General features: G+C 38.9%; 1 protein-coding gene across 17 annotated transcripts in view; it reads right to left on the minus strand.

The window, feature by feature from the left end:
* msi2b (musashi RNA-binding protein 2b) overlaps nt 1-21,151 on the minus strand; it is a 250,536-nt gene that overhangs the window by 53,684 nt on the left and 175,701 nt on the right. For all 17 annotated transcript variants that reach the window (XM_079387961.1, XM_079387957.1, XM_079387966.1 and 14 more), the window contains exon 8: nt 10,448-10,530. In XM_079387961.1, the coding sequence (XP_079244087.1) occupies nt 10,448-10,530 (83 nt within the window). The remainder of the gene's footprint in view (nt 1-10,447; nt 10,531-21,151) is intronic.

Here is a 21,151-nt window from a genome sequence, read left to right on the forward strand (position 1 = left end):
CCTGACATGAAAGGCACTTAACCAAACTCAATAAATAAATAAATAAATAAATAAGCATTCTAAACAGGCAGAGACCCACGAAACATGGACACCTTGACAAGCCCTGCCGCGCTGAGATTGTCACAATGATGGAGTTAGAATTCCCTGCACCTGCTGTATATCTGAGGTGGGCTGCCTGAGGAATCAGTCTTATTTCCACCCTCCGTACCACTCGAGATCATTCATAAAGCAGAGAGGCAAATCAACTGGACCCCCCTCATTCAGACATCCATTTTTCATCTCTGATATTGAGCTTGAAAAAAACGTTTCATATCCCGACAGCAAATAAAGCAGGTTAAAAGAAGAGGCTTTTCAATGCTACAAGAACAACATTGTTTCCCTTTTATGTTACCACATTGGACAGCAAATTAAGATGCACCAATCAAATCACTTGTCAATGGACACAAACAGCCTTATAATATTTTAATTTGGGAAAATTTGAAGTTCAAAACGTGACTATTAGGGAAAATAATCTGGGTGTAATAAAAGTGTAAAATTTTGCAAACTATTTTTCCAAAAGTTATTTAATTTTCACAACTGTCTGCCTCGTGTTCAGTAAGGAAAGTGTCAATCTTTCCTGCAGTGCTTTTCAGCAGCATGACAAAAATAAATCATATTTTACCCGAGTTGCAAGTACATGCGAGTTTGCAGTTCATATTGAATGCGATCAGCTCCAATATTCTACCATTACATGGAATATTGGCAAAAACATCTTTCTTTCGAGTTGTTCTCATGGCCTGCAAGCCAAAAAAAAAATCAAACAGCACTGCAGGTGTAGACTGATTCACAAACAAATGACTCCTATGAACCGGTTCTTTTCGTTAAGTCACATGCATACAGAACGAACAGTACTTATGAGTTCATCTGTATCTCATGAGCTCTTATGGTTCTTTTGATGAACTGTTAAGGCAAATAAGCTGTATGAGGCAGTATGACGAATCCATGACTGAACTGAATCAGTGGTTAAGGAAACAAAATCTGATTCACACTTTTTTGTAAAAAAATCTTTTTTTTAAACAGCATTTTAAAGATGTTGAATATCATTGTGCATATGTTCTTGTTTTTATGTTTGCTGGCCCTGTAAGGATGGGAATGTGCAATTTTTGTAGCATACGGCACGCACGGGGGAAGCTAACTCATATTTAAATTGAACTCGTATTTAAATTTAATGTGGAAGCAACTGTTTAAGTACATAGATATATACATATTCAAACCTAAAGCTGTCTTTATCAGGCCCAGTAGAGTATGTGTGCGTGTCTGTGGTCTCGCATCAAATATAGCATATTTTAATGTTATCACAGCTCTCTCTGGGAACTCCTGTTACATCACTGTGCGAGAGGTCACGCCGTACATGGCATCTTGTTTGTACAGTTCCCAGAGATAAAACAGACATGAGAGGAAAGGGGGAGAGAAAAAAGAAAACAACCCCCTGCTCTTTTGCCCAGAGGCACGAGAACTCTTGGCTTAACACTGAGGCATAATTCATCGCAACTTGAATAAAATTACATTGGAGACTTGGGGCTCCCGTACATTATTGATACACTTACAGCTATTCCATCTGACACAGAAATCTATATTCGCCAACAAAAATGAAAGCCTGTCATTGGCTATTTATGCCTCCCAAACTGAATGTCTGTTTCAACATGTTACAGTGAGAACTCTAGTAAGCACATACAGATAAAGAGAAAAAACACAAAGACTCAGCAACTTCATATTTAATCACGGCTTTGTTCTGGTGTAATTTAAATAGTGAAACGCAACCTTACACAAAGGCTCATCCTGCATCTTTATCACAAAATTTTACCTACTTTACATCATAATGTGTTTACACCCCCTACCTCCCTTAAACTGCATGACATTTCCTAACAGTAATGAAATGTATTTGACGAGATCGATTAAATAGTTGAGAATTCCACTAAATGATGAAAGGAAAAAAATGAAGCTTCTGGATTTTTGATGATATAACAACAAAGTAAAACTTGTCAGTTATTGATTGTTAAAGTCACTGTTTACGAACATTTTAATGAGTAAACAAAACAGCATTTCTGTGGAATGACCCCATCCCTCTGCTTTCTTATTCTCTTTATTGCTATATATTTTACTCATATGCGCACACACACACACCATTTTTCCTCTGGTTTTGTCCGCCCTTCTATTTAAGCCGCGAATGTGCTGAATCTCCTCTTTCTTTGTTGTGACATTTCCAGATCTCGAAGAGCTCTCCGGAAACAGCCTGCTCCATTACAACCAGCTGAATTACTGTAATCTTTTCAAATATCACAATCCCCTTCCATTAGCTCAACCTACTCTTAAGATACTGTGGCAGGAGTGTGTAAATACATCTACAGTCACTGCACACAATAAACATCTATTAGATAAAAAGGGCTAAACAGATCTGGGTGATTATAGAGGGGGACAAATTAACAGACACACTTTGAAATGCGCTTAGCTGCTATTTACAAAAAGAGAAAAACATTATGAGTCCTATAAAAGGTTTTTACACCTACTTTGGTTAGTTTACTTCATTTACTGTTTAAGTCATTTACAAACATATTTCCCCATATTGCTTGTGTTTTGCAAATAATTTTTTATAAAGATCTCTGTGCTGTACAGAGAATTCTTAAAACCGTTTTTGTTCATACTATGTATGTCAATGGTGTCCAAAAAAATTATTTTCAAAATATTATCTTCCGTAAAGTGATACAACTTTGGAATGACAAGTGGGTGAGTAAACGATTTTCACTTTTTAGTGGACTATCCCTTTAAGAAATGTATATGTATAGATTATCTACAAACTCTTTTCACTTTAGTATTTGCTGCTGTGGCCAGAAATATTGCAGCTAAAAATGACTTGTGCATTGAACCCCACACACACACACACACATATAATAATCCAACATTTTTCAGCAAAACCAAATATTTAAACAGACTGAGATTCGGTACGCAGCTGCTAAATGAAGCAGACATGAAAGCACACTAACTCTGCACTGTCACCGCTGTTTGCACCACATCTTGAAGATAGCTTCAGAGAGCTGCAAGCCTTCAGGCCAAAAAAAAAAAAAAAAAAGGGCAGGAAAATAGGAGTCATTTTCTCCTGTCCTGAACTGACACTTTTTCCCTCTTCTCTCCTCACAGCGGTAGATTATCTTCCAATGATAGCGCAGACTGGGGCCTCAGCGCGGCAAGGCAGACACTAAATTGGCCTGCCGACACACTCGGCACTTATCATACATGCTAATGGCCCGGCTCGCTGTGGGCAGGCGGCAATCCTGGCTGGGTGGCTGGGGCACACTGAGAGAGGAAGGGCGGGAACGGTAACAGAAATGAGAGCGACAACCTCCACACTGCCCGCAGGAGACAAGGGCACTGCCAGGGAGGACATGAGCACAGAATTCACATCATTCTGCCGCAGGTCTGGTGTGGCATTGCTCTTTACGCGTTAAAGGTGAGGAGGGTATTGACTGTACTTGATCGCTTAATAACGGGCGGCTAAAGGAAAGGATGTGTTCCTGAATATGATGTGATGAGAGATGACTTATGCAGTCCATACTGTTCCAAGGTTGGAGAGGTGATGATTCCCAGAGGGAGAGAGTGAGGGAGTGATGGAGAATCAAAAAGAGAGCGGGAGATAACATGTGCAGTCATATGTCCATGAGAACTCCCAGAGAGAGGGTTTAAATGGGGTCAGGATACAGTCACTTCTTCCATGGTGTCAAACAGCCACCAGACTATAAATAACACTTCCTGGGCCGGGACCTAAAATTAGCCTGCTATTGAACGCTCCCTCACTCAGCTGTGGGTCACAATGCTCTAACATCCCACTAGTCGATTAGTGAGACTGGGTTCTTATTTTTATTTTTAAGGGCTTTAAAATGGGAGTGCTTTAATTGGCGTTAGCTGTTAGCATTTGGCACAGTAAAGGTCATTCCCACTTTGCAGTGCACTTTCACTTCCCAATGTGTGTGTATGTACATTAGGGCTGCCAACGTTAACGCATGAAATTAATCTTAAAATTTTAACGCGTTAATATTTTAATGCAAATTAATCGTTTGATATGATTTGACCCCAACTTCTTGCCGTCATCACAGCGCGGAAAGTAATCATTGCCTGCGTCCCAATGTGCACACGATCCATCCTAAATTCTATGTGATATTAGTAATTTTCAATGCTATTTAGGGCAGATAGGGTGCACATTGGGACGCAGGGATTGTAAGATTATGAGGCACCCGGCTAGACAAAAGTGAAGCGAACGCGGCGAGAGAGAGCGAGTGTGTCCGAGAGAGAGAGAGAGAGAGAGTGACAGTGCGAGAGAGATATGCATACTCATATGTGATAAGGGTACAGCGAACCAGTGTTGCCAGGGTCGTGGTTTTCCTGCACAATTGGGCTATTTTGAAAATACAGTCGCGGGAAAAATTACAGAGCCATGGGTTGTGGTTTTTTGGGCTACTTTTATAATGTACTGCAGCCGCCCAAAGTGTATATATACACGTGATCGCAAAAGTAAGTTATTACAAACACTTGATGGTGGTTTAAAGTGAGTTCTGAGTAAAAGTGTAATATTAATCTCATAAATTGTTTTATGTAGCATGACGCTAATGTTAGCTCTAATGCACCTGCAGAACAGGTCCAATTCTTCTTAATGCATTTTATCATAATACTTCATGTAAGGTCGCAAGAAAATGTTTTGTTGTATTTATTCAGAAATACTTTTGATAATAGTTGGGTAAATGTGTACTGGGATTGAAGCAATGTGGCTTGGTAAACGTTTTATTGCCAGTATAAAGGCTGATTTTTATATATATATACACACATACATACACACACACACACACACACACACACACACACACACACACACACACACACACACACACACACACACACACATACATATATATATATATATATATGTGTGTATATATAAAAATCAGCCTTTATACTGGCAATAAAACGTTTACCAAGCCACACACACATATACATATACATATATACATATATATATATATATATATATATATATATATATATATATATTATACAGAGGCAGCCATACATGCCCATGCCACGACAACACCTCCACCATGCTTTACAGATGAGGCTGTATGCTTGGGATCATTGCAGTTCCCTTTTTTTCTCCACATTTTTGCTTTCCCATCACTTAGATAAAGGTTCATCTTTGTCTCATTGGTCCATAAACACAGTTCCAAAACTCTTCTGGCTCACCTTTGTGCTTTTTTGCAAACTCTAATCTTGCCTTTCTATTTTTGGTGCTGGTCAGAGGTTTGCATCTTGTTGTGTAGCATCTGTAATTCTGTGTCAAAGTCTCCTGAGGACAGTAGATTGTCAGAGCATCACCCCAGCTTTCTGGAAGTTGTTGGTGATTTTACAGACAAGTCTTTTAGGGTTCATTTTCACAGCTTTTATGATTTGTCTGTCATCAACTACTGTTGTTTTCTCAGCCGATCAGGTAGTTGTTGGTTGCTGGTGTCGCTGGTGGTTTCCAAACTCTGATTTCTCCATGCCCTTTGTTTTTGCTATAATTGACTTCCTCTTTTCTTTTAGCATCCAAATTGCTTGCTTTTCTCTCAAAGTCAGCTCCCTCATCTTCATCCTGGTTTGTGTGTCATCATCGAATGCAAGATTCAGAATGCAGAAGTAATGGATATAACTGATCAGAGGTGGGTAGTAACGAGTTACATTTACTTCGTTACATTTACTTGAGTCAATTTTTTGGGTAGCTAATACTTTTAGAGTATATTTAAAAATGGGTACTTTTACTCTTACTCAAGTACATTTTTAGTGAAAAAACGGTACTTTTACTTCGTTACTGTGGGCGACGCTCCTCTCGTTACTTTATCTTATTGAAATACGTAATAGTAAAGTTAAAAATGCTTCAGTTTATTCCAAACGCGCAGTCTACTTTTCTCTGGGAAATGAACGATGCCCATTCGCGAATGATTCATTCTTTTGAGTCAATTCTGTTTAAAGGCTCGAACAAACCAGTTGGCAAACCAGTGAATCGGTTCGTGAATCAGTTTGAATGATTCGTTCAGTGTCATCTGAAGCGGTTCTCACTCAGATAACAGAAAGTTTAAGAACATCAAGAGCGATGAAGACGTGGCTTTAGATCTACAGTCAGGTGAAAGCAAATCTGAAAAGGCTATGGTTTGCTAGCTATGAAGATCTTTATTAGATGAAAAGTGCTGTCGGTTCCACAGGTATAGATTCGTTTACAGTACACGAACCACTATGACATTACCAGTTAGTTATAAATGTACCTTATACATTAAATACAATCTAGAATTTATTCATTAAATAAGCTGTCACAGAGTATGAAATGAACACCCGCCAAACCCGCGTTAGTTCCAGGAGGAATGCCTTTGCTTAGACACAATTAATGTTGATATTTTCACAATATTCACGCTTGCAGAAATAAAGGCTATATTTGTTCATTTTGCGGAAAAGACGGAAGAAGATCCATCATATGCATTTATTTCGTTATGTTCAGATGTTCTGTAGCGTTCTTGTGAGGAGATTTCTCTCTTCTCCGTGTCAGAGGTTATATACATATATAAATAATACATAATTAATAATTCATTAATAACAATTAATACACTTTAAAATATAATTTAATTCAGTGATGCAAATCTGAATTTTTATCAGCTGTTACTCCAGTTTTCAGAGTCATATGATCCTTCAGCAATCATTCTAATATATTGATTTATTATCAGTGTTGTTGAAAAAAACAGCACATGCTAGTCAGGCATGTTTTGAAGCTGGGATGCTGGTTTATGCTGGTCCTTAGCTGGTCATGTGCTGGTCTTAAGCTGGTCGGACCATTAAACCAGCTCAAACCAGCATCCCATGCTTCAACAGGGATTTGCAGTTTTTTTTGGAACCTGTGACATTTTGTTAAGGATTTTTTTTTTATGAAAAGAAGGTTAAAAGAACAGCATTGATAATAAATCAACATATTGGAATGATTTCTGAAGGATTATGTGACACTGAAGACTGGCGTAAAGGCTAATAAAAATTAAGATTTGAAATAAATTACATAAAAAAAATCCTTTGAACGGCAGTGTGTGTGTGTGTGTATATATGTATGTATATATATATATATGTGTGTGTGTGTGTGTGTGTGTGTGTGTAAATTGTATCTAAATATCTATATATCTAAATAAAAATAGACTATATTCAGTATATGATCCAAAGTAACGAGTAACTAACTACTTGAGTAAGAGTAAAAAAGTATCGGATAAAAAAACTACTCAAGTAACTATTCAGACTATTACTTTTACTTTTACTTGAGTACAGTTTTTGGCTACTCTACCCACCTCTGTAACTGATACAACACATTCCCTGCTTTTAAGATCTGAAGAATTAATGCAACAGGACACAGCTGATCACGTAGAAACACCTGTGTGGGAACTGTTCCAATGCTTATGCTCACATTAGATAGAGGGATGAAACTCTAAAAGTGCTGATGATCTTAGCTGGTAAAACATCTATGTGTTGAATCACCCAATAATAAAACATGACATTCCACAGCCAACAGAGCAATTTTGTCTTTACTGTTCCAATACTTTTGGAGGGCACTGTGTTTATATTATATTACATATACATACATACATATATATACACATACATATATACATATACATATATACATACATATATATATATATATATACATATACATATATACATATATATATATATATATATATATATATATATATATATATATATATATATATATATATACATATATATATATATATATATATATATATATATATATATATATATATATATATACATATACATATATACATATACATATACATATATATATATGACTCTGAATGTATATATATGTATATATATGACTCTGAATGTGCTGCTCGAAAGGGATGGAAAATAGTCAAAACAACCATTAGGGTCTGTCTATTAATACTGATTCCCAACCATATCTGCTCAATCTGGAACTAGTCACACTGTGCTTTAGTTTAATTGTTTTCATTGATAAAATAATGAAGAGATAATACGTGTCCAGCTCGCTAAATGATTTACTTCTGAAGTGGAATTACATTTCAAATGAATCTCTAAAGAGTTCACTTCAAGGTAATCTAGATCCATCAGAACCTCTTCATGTGGGCTCTAACCTGCCTGCTGGATGCTGCGTTCCTGTCTCCAAGCCTGTGGATCAAGGAAATGTCTTCTGAATGTTTAATGTCTGGCGGCATTTCCAGGCCAGATATCAAATGAGCTGATCAAGAAGCCTGGGGTCTGTATAGACCTCCACCGGTCCAGCTTTCGAGATCCTGGAACCATTTAGGGTCATTTATGGATATCCAGGGCCCTGGCAGCTTGAGAGTGGCCTTACTGGGTCAACAGCGCCTCTCTATAAACAGCTACTAAGCCTGGCTCGCTCTCTGGTCCACAGCCTGGGGTCGAGGGTCACAGATGGTGCCTCTGAAGATGGTAGCTCACCAAGCAGGCAGTCGACGTACAAAGCTGGCATTTCCACAAGCAGAGGGAGATCATTACAGCCGCTGTACAAAATATTCATCATAATAACAATATTACCATGGTCGAATTAGCAAGTCAAATATGCACACAGGCCTGCTAGCAGTCGAGGCTTCAGAGACCACTTTGATCTTGTTGGCAAAAGCAACTTGTTGATGGCAATTGAAATCAGTAAGAAGAGCAAAACAGAGCAAAAGGAAGGACGGGTTTCCGCCCAACACGTCTTGACCTTTTTCTTGTTTTTTAAGCCTTTCGTTCCCTGCGCATAATCTGAGAAATGATCTGAACTGAGAGACCATGACAAAGCTGTCATTTTAAGTAAATGTTTTCCCTTCGCCACATTTATCTTTTTCTTAAACCATCGTGACTGATATCAGCTATGCAAGTAACTCTCCAATGGCCCAATTTAAGCCAGCCAGTCGATCAACAGCGAGGTTCCTGCTATGAGACGCTGGGGGAAACGTGTTAAAAAAAAGAAAAGAAATTCAGGCTTTCTCTAGACGCTCACTGAATAATGAGAACATTTGATGCAATATCATATAAAAATCAATGGAGAGGCAGGTCGCACTGTGTTGTCATGTTTAGAATGGAATACTGGGATATACTGTGTCGTCAGCAGGGTTGGAAAAGCTACTTTAAAATTACAACTGAAACTACTACTACTATAGTATTTTGAACTGTAGACAAGTAATTTTGAAATTTTACAGGGTAATATCAATAAAAATGAGCATAAACTACAATAAACACTATTTGAAATAAAATAAAAAGCTTAATTTTATTCACAAACAATTCACTCTTTTGAGTGGTTCGTTTTAGTGAATCAAGAACCTGCAGCCTGATTTCCAAAAACAAGTGATTCTTATGAGTCAGTTCTTTAAATGAACAGTTAAAGATACAAACAAACAAGTAACTGTTTTGAATTTGTCTGATTCACTGTCCTGTATAATTTTTCAGCATTAAAGAAAAACACAATTTTTTTCATATATAAGCAAAAGGGACACAAATGAAATGTATCCAAATGAATTAGAATAGAATTAAATAAAGAATTTTGGTAACAACTGAGCTACTGTCATACTAATGAATCAATGTAGCCAAATTTGGCTGGTTAACTCCCCAACGCTGATCATCAATGCCACAAATCAGTACTGAGCTCGATCTCATGGAAAACTCCTGGAGGCTCATGGTTCTCTGTGATTTGTAAGTATAAGTAACTGAACTTAACTGACAGCGCTGACCTTCATTAAAAATCCTGCTAACTGGCTGTCATGTAGAATGACACTGGGGTTGTCCTCATTTCGTGATTCGTCGCGAGCACTACGAGCTGCATCTGTGGCTTGCCTGCAGAAGCCTCAAGGTCAGGAACCGTGTCCCTCTGCTGTCTTTCATTCTCAAAAGCTTGGCAAGACATGGAGAAATCTAATACGAACCATAGCAGCAAAAATAAAATCGCAGGACAGGGCATCAGGTGCCAACATGCAAGAGGCACCCAGGCTTTGATTTTTAAATCTTTTCAATCTTTTGCACCACACACTTTTAACAAGCCCCCAGAATGACTGCCATATCCTTTCCCAGTCTTCCCTGGATGAGGGAATTGAAACGGGGGAAGAGAGACAGGCCTTTACTCCCAGCCTGGCAGACAGGGATCCAAGACACAATTTCATGGTTTGTGGCCGGTGCACACCAGTGACTCCTCATCCCCTTGAAAGCAGGCTAGTCGGGGATAGGGATGACACCCCCCACCCGTGCGCACACGCACCCGGCAGCCCTGTCACCCTCACTATATGCTGCCCATTATAAGCACCCATTCTGCTTCCAGTATCAAATATTAATCCCGGCCCCCGAATTGAAAAATTGCAAAGAGGTGAAAGCAACTCACCATTTTATTATTGATTTCGTGAAAATGAATCTCGCAGACCTTTTCCACCACGTCCTCGTTCTCGAAAGTTACAAAGCCGAATCCTGTGAAGAGGGAGAGAGAAAACAGGGGAAGAAAGGAAGGGGAGGAAAAACAGCTCATGATTGAAGTGAACCAACACAGAAGCAGTTAAATGAACAGGAAAAAAGCAACAAATATCTGTTGATTGCTATTATCGTTTGGAAAAGGCATACAGTCAGGTCCATAAATATTGGGACATCGACGCAATTCTAACATTTTTGGCTCTATACACCACCACAATGGATTTCAAATGAAATGAACAAGATGTGCTTTAACTGCAGTCTGCCAGCTTTAATTTGAGGGTATTTACATCCAAATCGGGTGAACGGTGTAGGAATTACAACAGTTTGCATATGTGCCTCCCACTTCTTAAGGGACCAAAAGTAATGGGACAATTGGCTTCTCAGCTGTTCCATGGCCAGGTGTGTGTTATTCCCTCATTATCCCAATTACAATGAGCAGATAAAAGGTCCAGAGTTCATTTCAAGTGTGCTATTTGCATTTGGAATCTGTTGCTGTCAACTGTCAAGATGAGATCCAAAGAGCTGTCACTATCAGTGAAGCAAGCCATCATTAGGCTGAAAAAACAAAACAAACCCATCAGAGAGATAGCAAAAACATTAGGCGTGGCCAAAACAACTGTTTGGAACATTCTTAAAAAGAAGGAACGCACCGGTGAGCTCAGCAACACCAAAAGACCCGGAAGACCACGGAAAACAACTGTGGTGGATGACCGAAGAATTCTTTCCCTGGTGAAGAAAACACCCTTCACAACAGTTGGCCAGATCAAGAACACTCTCCAGGAGGTAGGTGTATGTGTGTCAAAGTCAACAATCAAGAGAAGACTTCACCAGAGTGAATACAGAGGGTTCACCACAAGATGTAAACCATTGGTGAGCCTCAAAAACAGGAAGGCCAGATTAGAGTTTGCCAAACGACATCTAAAAAAGCCTTCACAGTTCTGGAACAACATCCTATGGACAGATGAGACCAAGATCAACTTGTACCAGAGTGATGGGAAGAGAAGAGTATGGAGAAGGAAAGGAACTGCTCATGATCCTAAGCATACCACCTCATCAGTGAAGCATGGTGGTGGTAGTGTCATGGCGTGGGCATGTATGGCTGCCAGTAGAACTGGTTCTCTTGTATTTATTGATGATGTGACTGCTGACAAAAGCAGCAGGATGAATTCTGAAGTGTTTCGGGCAATATTATCTGCTCATATTCAGCCAAATGCTTCAGAACTCACTGGACGGCGCTTCACAGTGCAGATGGACAATGACCCAAAGCATACTGCAAAAGCAACCAAAGAGTTTTTGAAGGGAAAGAAGTGGACTGTTATGCAATGGCCAAGTCAATCACCTGACCTGAGTCCGATTGAGCATGCATTTCACTTGCTGAAGACAAAACTGAAGGGAAAATGCCCCAAGAACAAGCAGGAACTGAAGACGGTTGCAGTAGAGGCCTGGCAGAGCATCACCAGAGATGAAACCCAGCGTCTGGTGATGTCTGTGCGTTCCAGACTTCAGGCTGTAATTGACTGCAAAGGATTTGCAACCAAGTATTAAAAAGTGAAAGTTTGATATATGATTATTATTCTGTCCCATTACTTTTGGTCCCTTAACAAGTGGGAGGCAAACTGTTGTAATTCCTACATCTTGTTCGTTTCATTTGAAATCCATTGTGGTGGTGTATAGAGCCAAAAATGTTAGAATTGTGTCGATGTCCCAATATTTATGGACCTGACTGTAAATGAGCCATTGAGTCGTGCAGCAATCTTCGTTTTATCTGGTGCTAATGCCATGCAAATTATGTATCTAGTACAGAGCAGGAACTCTTTTGCTGTTAAAATGATGAAGTCCTGGGCACTATTAAAATAGCTTTGAGTCTGCTCCTCAGAGATGGAGGAAGCTCAAAGCTGTTTTAATGGGATTTGTAGAGCCAACCAGCATCTGAATTCCATTACCAAATATTTGATGTTTCTTTGTGAGTTTTTCAATGCGTGACACTATTTGTCCTCATTCCTAAGTGCCTCTACTGAGGATCCATTTTCACCTCACAGAGCACAACAAAGCCACACCATCCATGAGGAATGGGGGACATCCAGTGATTAAAAAAAGAATACACAACCCCACTGAGACTCAAATTAGATATCAATGTTTGCGAACAGAAGACTGATAATTTGTCACACACAATGACGCATGCACATATAAACACGACCAGGGGGCAAAAAAAGATCTGAAACATGGAGGGACACATTATAAGCTCTAATCAGCTTCGATCATGAATGTTAATCAAGTGACATAAATGCCCAGTAGACGCTTGCTATTTTCATCTAAAGTTTAAATTTAATGAAATGTCATGTGGTGTAAACATTAAATAAAAAATAAAAAAATAAATAAAAACTTTACAATACTTATGTCCCAAAAATAAATAAATAAATGTGGTATTGTTAAAAATATTTTTAATAATGTTACTAATAATGCTATTATTTAATAATAATAATAATAATAATATACTAAAAGGCTATTTAGAGTTGCAAAACATTTGCAACTGACTACAAGATTTCTTTTTCACACCATGGCCAAACTAAACTTCTGAAATGAGGGGGGGGGGGGGGGGGGGGTTCCCTATAATTAAAGCAAAGTTTGAAATTTCTAAAAGTTGCTTCATTCTCACACTTAATGTGCTGTGCTTTACAAGCCTTCAAGTAACAGAAACAAAAAGAACAAAAATAGAGCACTTGCCCTGCTGCTTTTAGACAAGGCTTTTGGCTTTTAAGAATGTGAGAGATAAGTCCTGGGGTCAACAGGTCAAAGAGGTTGACAGCAAGCCCAAAACAGGAAGCCATGGAGCCCCTCTCAACACCAGCCGTGATAAGAGCAGATGAAGAGGCGGGAGGGATGATAAGAGGGCACGGGATAAACAAGCGGTGGCCTCTGGTCCAGTGCCGTGTGACCTCTCAGTTATTATACGTACAGTTTGTTTTGTTTGGGGAAGAAAACACTGGCTGAATTATCTGCTCCCTGACTCCATGACACAGTAGAATCCACTCCTCACCCTGCTGGGGTAAACACAGAGGTGGATGGCATGCTGTTAAGAGTCGACAGAACGCTTTAGCTGTGCTGACTGATGGGGCATTAGCTACGCTGGAACCGCATGAGGGCTTTGTATTGGGGCATGAGGTAATTAAGGGCAATTATTGTATGTACATGGCTGTAGGGGTGATCTACAGTCATTGCCACACTGTCATCTTCTCCAGAGTTGGAAGACGGCCAACAGCCCCTCATTGACCCTTCAGCCCTCGAGGGTTGACATCATTGACAGTTATAGGAGCAGCCGCCCCATGGGAGGATGCTGGAACAGGATTCACAGCCAATTACCTAGTCACCTCTTTGCTTGCAATGGCTTCCTGTACAAGCCAGTTAGAGCTTCCTGTGACTGATCAGACCTGATGATTCGCTGCAGGCTGGACCATGTCCTCCCATTGCTCCACTCCCTGACTACTCTGCTCCACCTTTCCTAGCACAGATCTGGGGGGTGAATGAATGTAGCTGGTTGTACTGTAGAAGTCACTTTTTTTTCTTTACTTCATTTGATAGATGAGCTAGTCGGCCCAGAGCCATATTCATATCATGAAATACTGCCAAGTAGGTCCTCAGTGTCAGAAAATCTGAAAAGATTTGAATGGTCTGAACTGAATTCAACAGAATGGTATGCCTCTATAATTCCAATTAAGTTCCTAAATTTCAACTGAATTTAAATGGAGTTAGTTGCAATAATGCAAAATTGCAATAGAATGATAGGTAAAATGACAGAACAACAGGATGATATAAATAGATAAATAGACAGACAGACAAACAGTCAGATAGATAGAGATAGACAGATATACAGACTTTCAAATGAATTCAACTGAAACTCATGAATCAAGAGTCTATTTATAGATTCTGAATTTTGCACAAGCCTGATTAGTCACAGGGCTTGATTACTGCTGCCTGGTGTCCTCTGTTCATTTACAGTACCTTTGTTCTTTGTTAAAAAGGACCCAGCAGGATTCATATAAAGCTGTGTTTTGTACAGTCAGGGCAACAATAACCGCATGCAAACAATGAGTCTGAAATGAAAACATTTAAAAGGTGGCATTTGCAATGCTTTTCTACATGGCCAGACGCTGCATGCTAAGCGCATATTAACTCTTTAAAGAACGGCTCTGCACATAGAGGAAACATCCCTGGTGATTTCAGCCCAGAAACATTTACATGTGTCTGCAGGCCCCAGGCTGATGGGGCTGCCTTTGAAATCATGAGAGGCAGTTAGTTTTCCATCTTGGTCCTCTGCGCCCTTATCAGCTGCACAGCGACCAGTTCTGACAACCAACAAATCAGCTGTCAGGAGCAATTTCTCAGCAGCCGGGAGGGAGCTGGCACGCATTGGGTGGTTCGGGGAGCCCAACGGCTGCAGAGGGGAGGAAGCACCTGAAACTGACATTTCTCTGCCAATTGACAAATCTACTATCAATCCCAAAATTCTCACTGCTCAAAAGTGCACAAATTAATTATAGGAGAGACTAGGGTCAGATTTAACAAGATCTTAGAGGGAAAAAATGTTGTTACAAATTGGTTTTAATGTTACATGACAGGACCAGCACCATCTGAATCAGTAGGTTCTCTTATTAATTTAATATATGTACACAAAAAAAAAAAATTCACTCAGAAACTGCATGCAAATTTTACAAACAATTGTGAGTGACACATTAAATGTGAAATTAGAAAGTAGAAAAACTGAAATAGTATTTTCTTCTAAACGTACTCCACTAATCTGTTTTATTTACAGCTTCAAATTATTATTATTATTATTTATTTATTTTTTTTAAAGTGTAGCAAAACTATTCTTATTTTAAAAAGTGAGGTTCATCAGAAATGGTATATATTAAAATTAAATGTTGTAAAATAAATAAATAAATAAATGATGATGAGCAACAAAACAAATGTGCAAAATGTTCTAGTGTCTACGTTTTCTACAGTGTTTCATCCAACCCCACGTAACTAAGTTAGATCACCCCAGTAGTGGGGTAAGATGTGCCAGCAGTAATCGCTAACTTTCACAATTTATGGGTAAATTCAAAACAAAAAAAAGAAAACAGCAACAAATAACTATACAGAGAGAAACAGAGAGAGAGAGAGAGAGAGACAGAAAGAAATAAAGAAAAAACAGAGTTCAAAAAGTATTAAAACCCTCTCTATCTTTTTGATATTGCCTATATATTGCAAAATTATTGAATACACAGCAGGACAATACTGTAAAACAGACAATATAAGAGTAAAGGAATCTTGACAGATATATTTTTACTAGCATTGCCATCTTAAAATTTCCAGAATTTTCAGATTATCAAAAACCAAAACTGGCAACCACAATCTCTAACTGCATCAAGTGTAGCAGGTAAGAACAGGTAATGATCCTGCACGCCGTCTTTGTCAGAGTTCAGGGCGCTATCGGCAGGGTGAGCTCTCGACCGAGCACTGAAAACGGCAGCAAATCAAAAACCTTCAGTGCTCCTAATGACAAGACCGGTGCTGCTAACAGGATCTCTTAATGAAGGAGTGCCGATACCGAGGGCCCTTCTCCGCATCTTCTGCAAAGTCAAGCGAAGGAGACGACGGGAACAATGCAACAGCGTGCAACAACTCGACGTTGGCAGAGTCGACGTCGCATTTTTCCGCCTCAAACACCCCAAGGCATTATCTCGCTCAGTTAGTGACTTAACCACTCTGAACAGGCCATTTCCTTACATTGGAAACCACTTCTGCCTTACAGCCCACCTACATCAACGCAGCGCTCCTACAACACGACACGCACATCTGTTTTGAAGCGGTATGCTTAAGAGAGAGAGAAAAAAGAAACGCATCTATTTTTTTCGCTTAACTTGTCTTGAGATCCCTCAATGACAACACATGGATTTCCAATCTCGTGGAGGATAATAAGTGTTAGTGGCTATTACAGAGGCGTCTGGCTGCCATCTCACACTTATTAGCCAGAGCGAAGCAGGCCGGGTCTCAACAGACACCCAGACATTCACAGCCTCTTACAAAACAAAGAGCCACTGCCACGCTGAATGCCAGTCCCCCTCGGAGCCCAGCACAAATAAAAATTAAAATGCTAAATCAATGAGCCTTCCTCTGACCTTTGCTTAAAAAGCAGAGGGTGCCTGGTGCAGTTCGATGTATTTAAAGGGAACAGGTACAACAACCGAATCAGATATTATTACGGCCACCTCGAATCCTTTCCAGAGACGGTAAATAGATTGCGTGTTGCATATTAAACGGTGGGGGAAATAGCATGCCTACGGACGTTCTCATGAATGCACAGACACGCTTGCATGTGCGCGCATGCAAAATGGCGCGGATGGCGTACCAGCTGAATCTGTGATTCGTACGATGGTATGCGAGATCAGATGCTGAATGATATATGACCACAAGATGAGTTCAGGATGGGCAATGCTAAAACAAGCACAACACTTCGTATAAACAAAAAGTCCAGCATGCTGCAAAAGTTCGGAACCTCAAAAACTTATTGGAAAACCTTTATTTGCATGCATAACTTAACATACTGAACTGTGACTCACATGGATGCAAATTCTATTCCAGCTCTATTCCATAATTTCCTGATTTTATGTTTTTGTACATCTCTCATGGTCACATAACTTTGTCATCTCACTACAGTCAAGGTTTCAACACATTTTTACTGTTACATTTTTGTTTGAAAAAATGTAGCTGAGAGTAAGTATAGAAACATGATATTTTCGAATTTATATTTTCTCTAAGAATTCCCATGATGTAATAAACTTCCATAAAGTCCTGGTGAAGTCATTTTTAAAAAAAACACATTTAGTTATTTTCTCCTAATATAAATAAATACAAAATAAATAAAAAATGTGGATGATACTGAAAGGAATTTACTTTGATTTGATTTTATTCTATTTTGTATTTTACACACTGAAGACTGATTTAAGTTTAAAAATTAATCTTGGAATAATGACAATTTACATCTATACTATGGCCATTATAATTATGTTAAAGGCATTTCCTTCATTTTAAGTCACTGCTGTACAGTAGCTACCAATAAATGAAAATAATACACAACCCAAAATAAAATCTGTTTCACAGTTTCAGCTACATTTAGTTTCCTCACACCAGTAAGAAAGGAAACTTATGACACAGCTGCACAGCATGCTTTCTGCACCTCACCCTGTAATAAATGCTAAGCTGCTTTTTAAACACTGTTTGCAGATTCTGAGGCATAGAGACCAGGCCAGTGACATCAGCAGCTCTGTCTGTTACGGGTGGGTGGCCGCCACAGTAGGAAAGTGACAGGGCAACATTCTGCTACATAAGTTAGCATATGTCGGTGCGTGTGAGTCTGCATGCATATGTCTCTTTGTTCACGCATTTAAGGAGAGTGCATGAAAAAGCTTTTTTTTTTTTTTTTGTGTGTGTCCTTTTCCCAATATGCTCTTGCTGTCAAACACTGCCTTGGAAGCGAAAAAGGAAAAAGAATTTCGATGTGCCCAGACAACAAGTTACAGAAATAAAATCAAAGCCAGTGTCAATTAATTTCTCCCCACTCTGATAAATGGGGCCCCTTTCTCATCTATTAATAATTAGAGCAGAAAATACCACAAGAACATCTGTCAATGAATTAAATTTTTTCTCCCGGCAGACAGTTGGCTGTCCCCCGCACTCACATGTGCTGGAGGAGCTCAATTCTTCGGCCTGAAGACACCCATGGGGAGTGGAGAGAATGATCCTTAGGAGTCAATAAATAGATTGGCACGCGTCGATGGGAGTTTGCGGCCTTATTTACACATCCGCTTAATCAAAAAGAAGACGGGCAGAGAGAAAAATAGCCTCTCGGTAAGCTCTCTGGAACTTGGAACTCTTGTAAACTAAATGAGACTAGACAGCGCAATCGATTGAAGCTCCAGCCACCCCACTACATTATAATGACTTGGGAGAGACGCATGACTTCCGGAGAAACTGTAGAGATTTCCTAAAAAAGAATTTGGAGAGGGAGAAGTGTATAAAACTAAAGCTTCTTGAAGCTGAGCGCTACTGCTGAAGTTTTATTAATCTTTTACTCCAGTCGAGTGTGTGTGAGGAGCGGTGGTAGATAGATCTCAAGGGTGCAGAGATAAACTAAGCCGCAATACTAGAGAGCTAGCGAGGCAAATTAATGCACCTGCCACTGGCATGTTAAGGAACAAGTTCTATTAGCACGAGTGAATAAACACACAGGCCTTTAGTGTGTACTCCGTGATTCCTAACTTGTACACCAGGGGGGACTTCAGCAGTTTCAGAGAGAGAAAAAAAAGGGTTTTCTTTGCTACACCTATAAAACAGAAAAGACAACTTATGAATAAAAATCTAAAAAGAAAAAAAAAAAATTATATTTTTAAACAAAATATTTTAGAAAAAAAATATTTATATTAACATTAAAATATAAAAATAAATACATGTCAAAGTATGAAAAATATATAGCTTAGCGCATTCAGTTGTTTTAATAAAACTAAATAATATGCATAAGCTTTGTCAATTAGCGCATGTTCAAAAATGTATTTGGATGTTGAAGCCGCAAATAAAATTGTACGAATGTCTGTTGTATAAATTGCAAAGACCAAATAAAGAGAGCCCACTTTCTGAGCAATCATTTAACAAAAAATAAGTTTGTTAGGTTTTAATTGATAAAACAATAGATATACTGCTCAAAATGAAGGAACACATTGCTGCTTTGCTGTCAATGAGGTACTTCAGCCTTCCTGATAGGGCTGTGGGGTATACAGTAAGACAAAACGGTTAGAAAACACTGGTATACAAGACGTGTTTGCAATCACATCTAGGGAAACTGTGGGAAAAATATCAGGAGTGATCCTATGATAGGGTGCCCTATCTTTGGCTTAAAAAAAAACCCATTAAGGTCACTGCCGTACCCTCACAAGTGGCACTGAAGATTAATGTCAACATTAGGCCCTCCAAAAGCCACCTAACTAAAATACCAGCCTCTTCAGAAGAAGCCATTCCTCCCTAATGGCTAATGATCTGAGTCCTTCCTCCCTCATTACAGAAGACGGATGAATGGAGAGGTGCGATATGTGCACAGTCAGCAGGATACATCTACACCAAATGTGGAGCACAGCTTAGAGAGAGAGGGAGGGGAGGAGAGACTGGCTTTTTTATGAACCCAAACTTTTCATTCAATTATTTCTATTGAATCAAGTGAGTAAATGATAACCGACCAACTCAAAACCAAGTTGGAACTTAACTTTTTATGTGCAAGTGCCTTTATGACCCTGTATCTTCTAAAGGAGCACTATAAATCAGCAGTCTTTCATCTCAGCAAATGTATCACCATCAAAATCTGTGGAGAGACCCAAGACATTTTTCCTAGAAAAAGACTTAAAAACTAATAAGATAGGAAATCCATGTTGCAGATTTTGAGCCTGAAAGTCAAAGATCTTTTTAATATCTCAAAAAGCAACACTGACATATGAGTTTGATAACTAATTTTAGTATTAAAAACAATTCAACTTGATAAGCTTCAACTGTTCTTGATTAATAGTAGTAGTAGTAGCCCTTTATTGTCACTAGTCATAATAATGTTACATTACTTAAATTTGGGATCTGATGACAGACAGACATTCAGTAGGATGATAGATAGAATGAAAAAGTGACAGATAAAATGATAGAACAACAGACAGATAGACGGATAATGTTACAACTGATTCAGCTTAACCCCCTGGGGTCGAAGACTGCACCGGTACGGGCTGTCTCGTATTTTCTTTATGACGCGAAAAGAACTAAAAATACTCTACGAGTTTTGATCGTACAGATAAAAACAAGGTATCGTTTGAGACTGCAAAGGGTCTACTTTTATTTGAGTATAGTCATAGTAACAACAAAACAATATGCTTTTAAAAAATAGAGAAAATAAACAGGGTGTGTTCTCTGTCGGCTCTGTCTCTGTCACCTCTCTTCACAGACACGTAAATAAAACAACATGAATCTCCGTGAATACTCGCCTCGAATACATGAGAAATGTATGTATAGACAGCTTGAAATGTCTACTTTTAAATGAAGTAAGTCACGTCCAAAACAAATATTCTATGTTAAAGTAATCTGTATGAAACCAACGCGATGTCCAGTTTTCCCATCTCAACTCATAATCTAATGTGATCACGCCAACCCACCGGTCGCGCCTTTCACATTCAAACATCCACGGGAGGCGCACGCGAATGTAAACGCCCACATCCCCTCCACGCCGTAAACAAACGTTCATCCCGGCTACTTTCTGTTTCTGGAAGAGGATCTGCTGAGAGAAATAACCTAGAATTTCAAAATGTGTTTTTTTCTTCAGGGCACAAACAATATACGCTATGAAAATGCCAGGTTCAAAAGCTTGAAGTCAGTATATATATACGAATTAAAACTTTTATTTAGCGCACAAGTGATGATAAAGACATTTATCATGTTACAAACAATGCTGTTCTTCTGAACTTTCTATTCATCAAAAAATAACAAAAATATTATTCTCAGCTGTTTTCAACAATAATAATAATAATAATAATAATGTTTTTTATTTGAGCAGCAAATC

The sequence above is a fragment of the Barbus barbus genome (genome assembly GCF_936440315.1).
Source record: "Barbus barbus genome assembly, chromosome: 31".
NCBI lineage: Eukaryota > Metazoa > Chordata > Actinopteri > Cypriniformes > Cyprinidae > Barbus > Barbus barbus.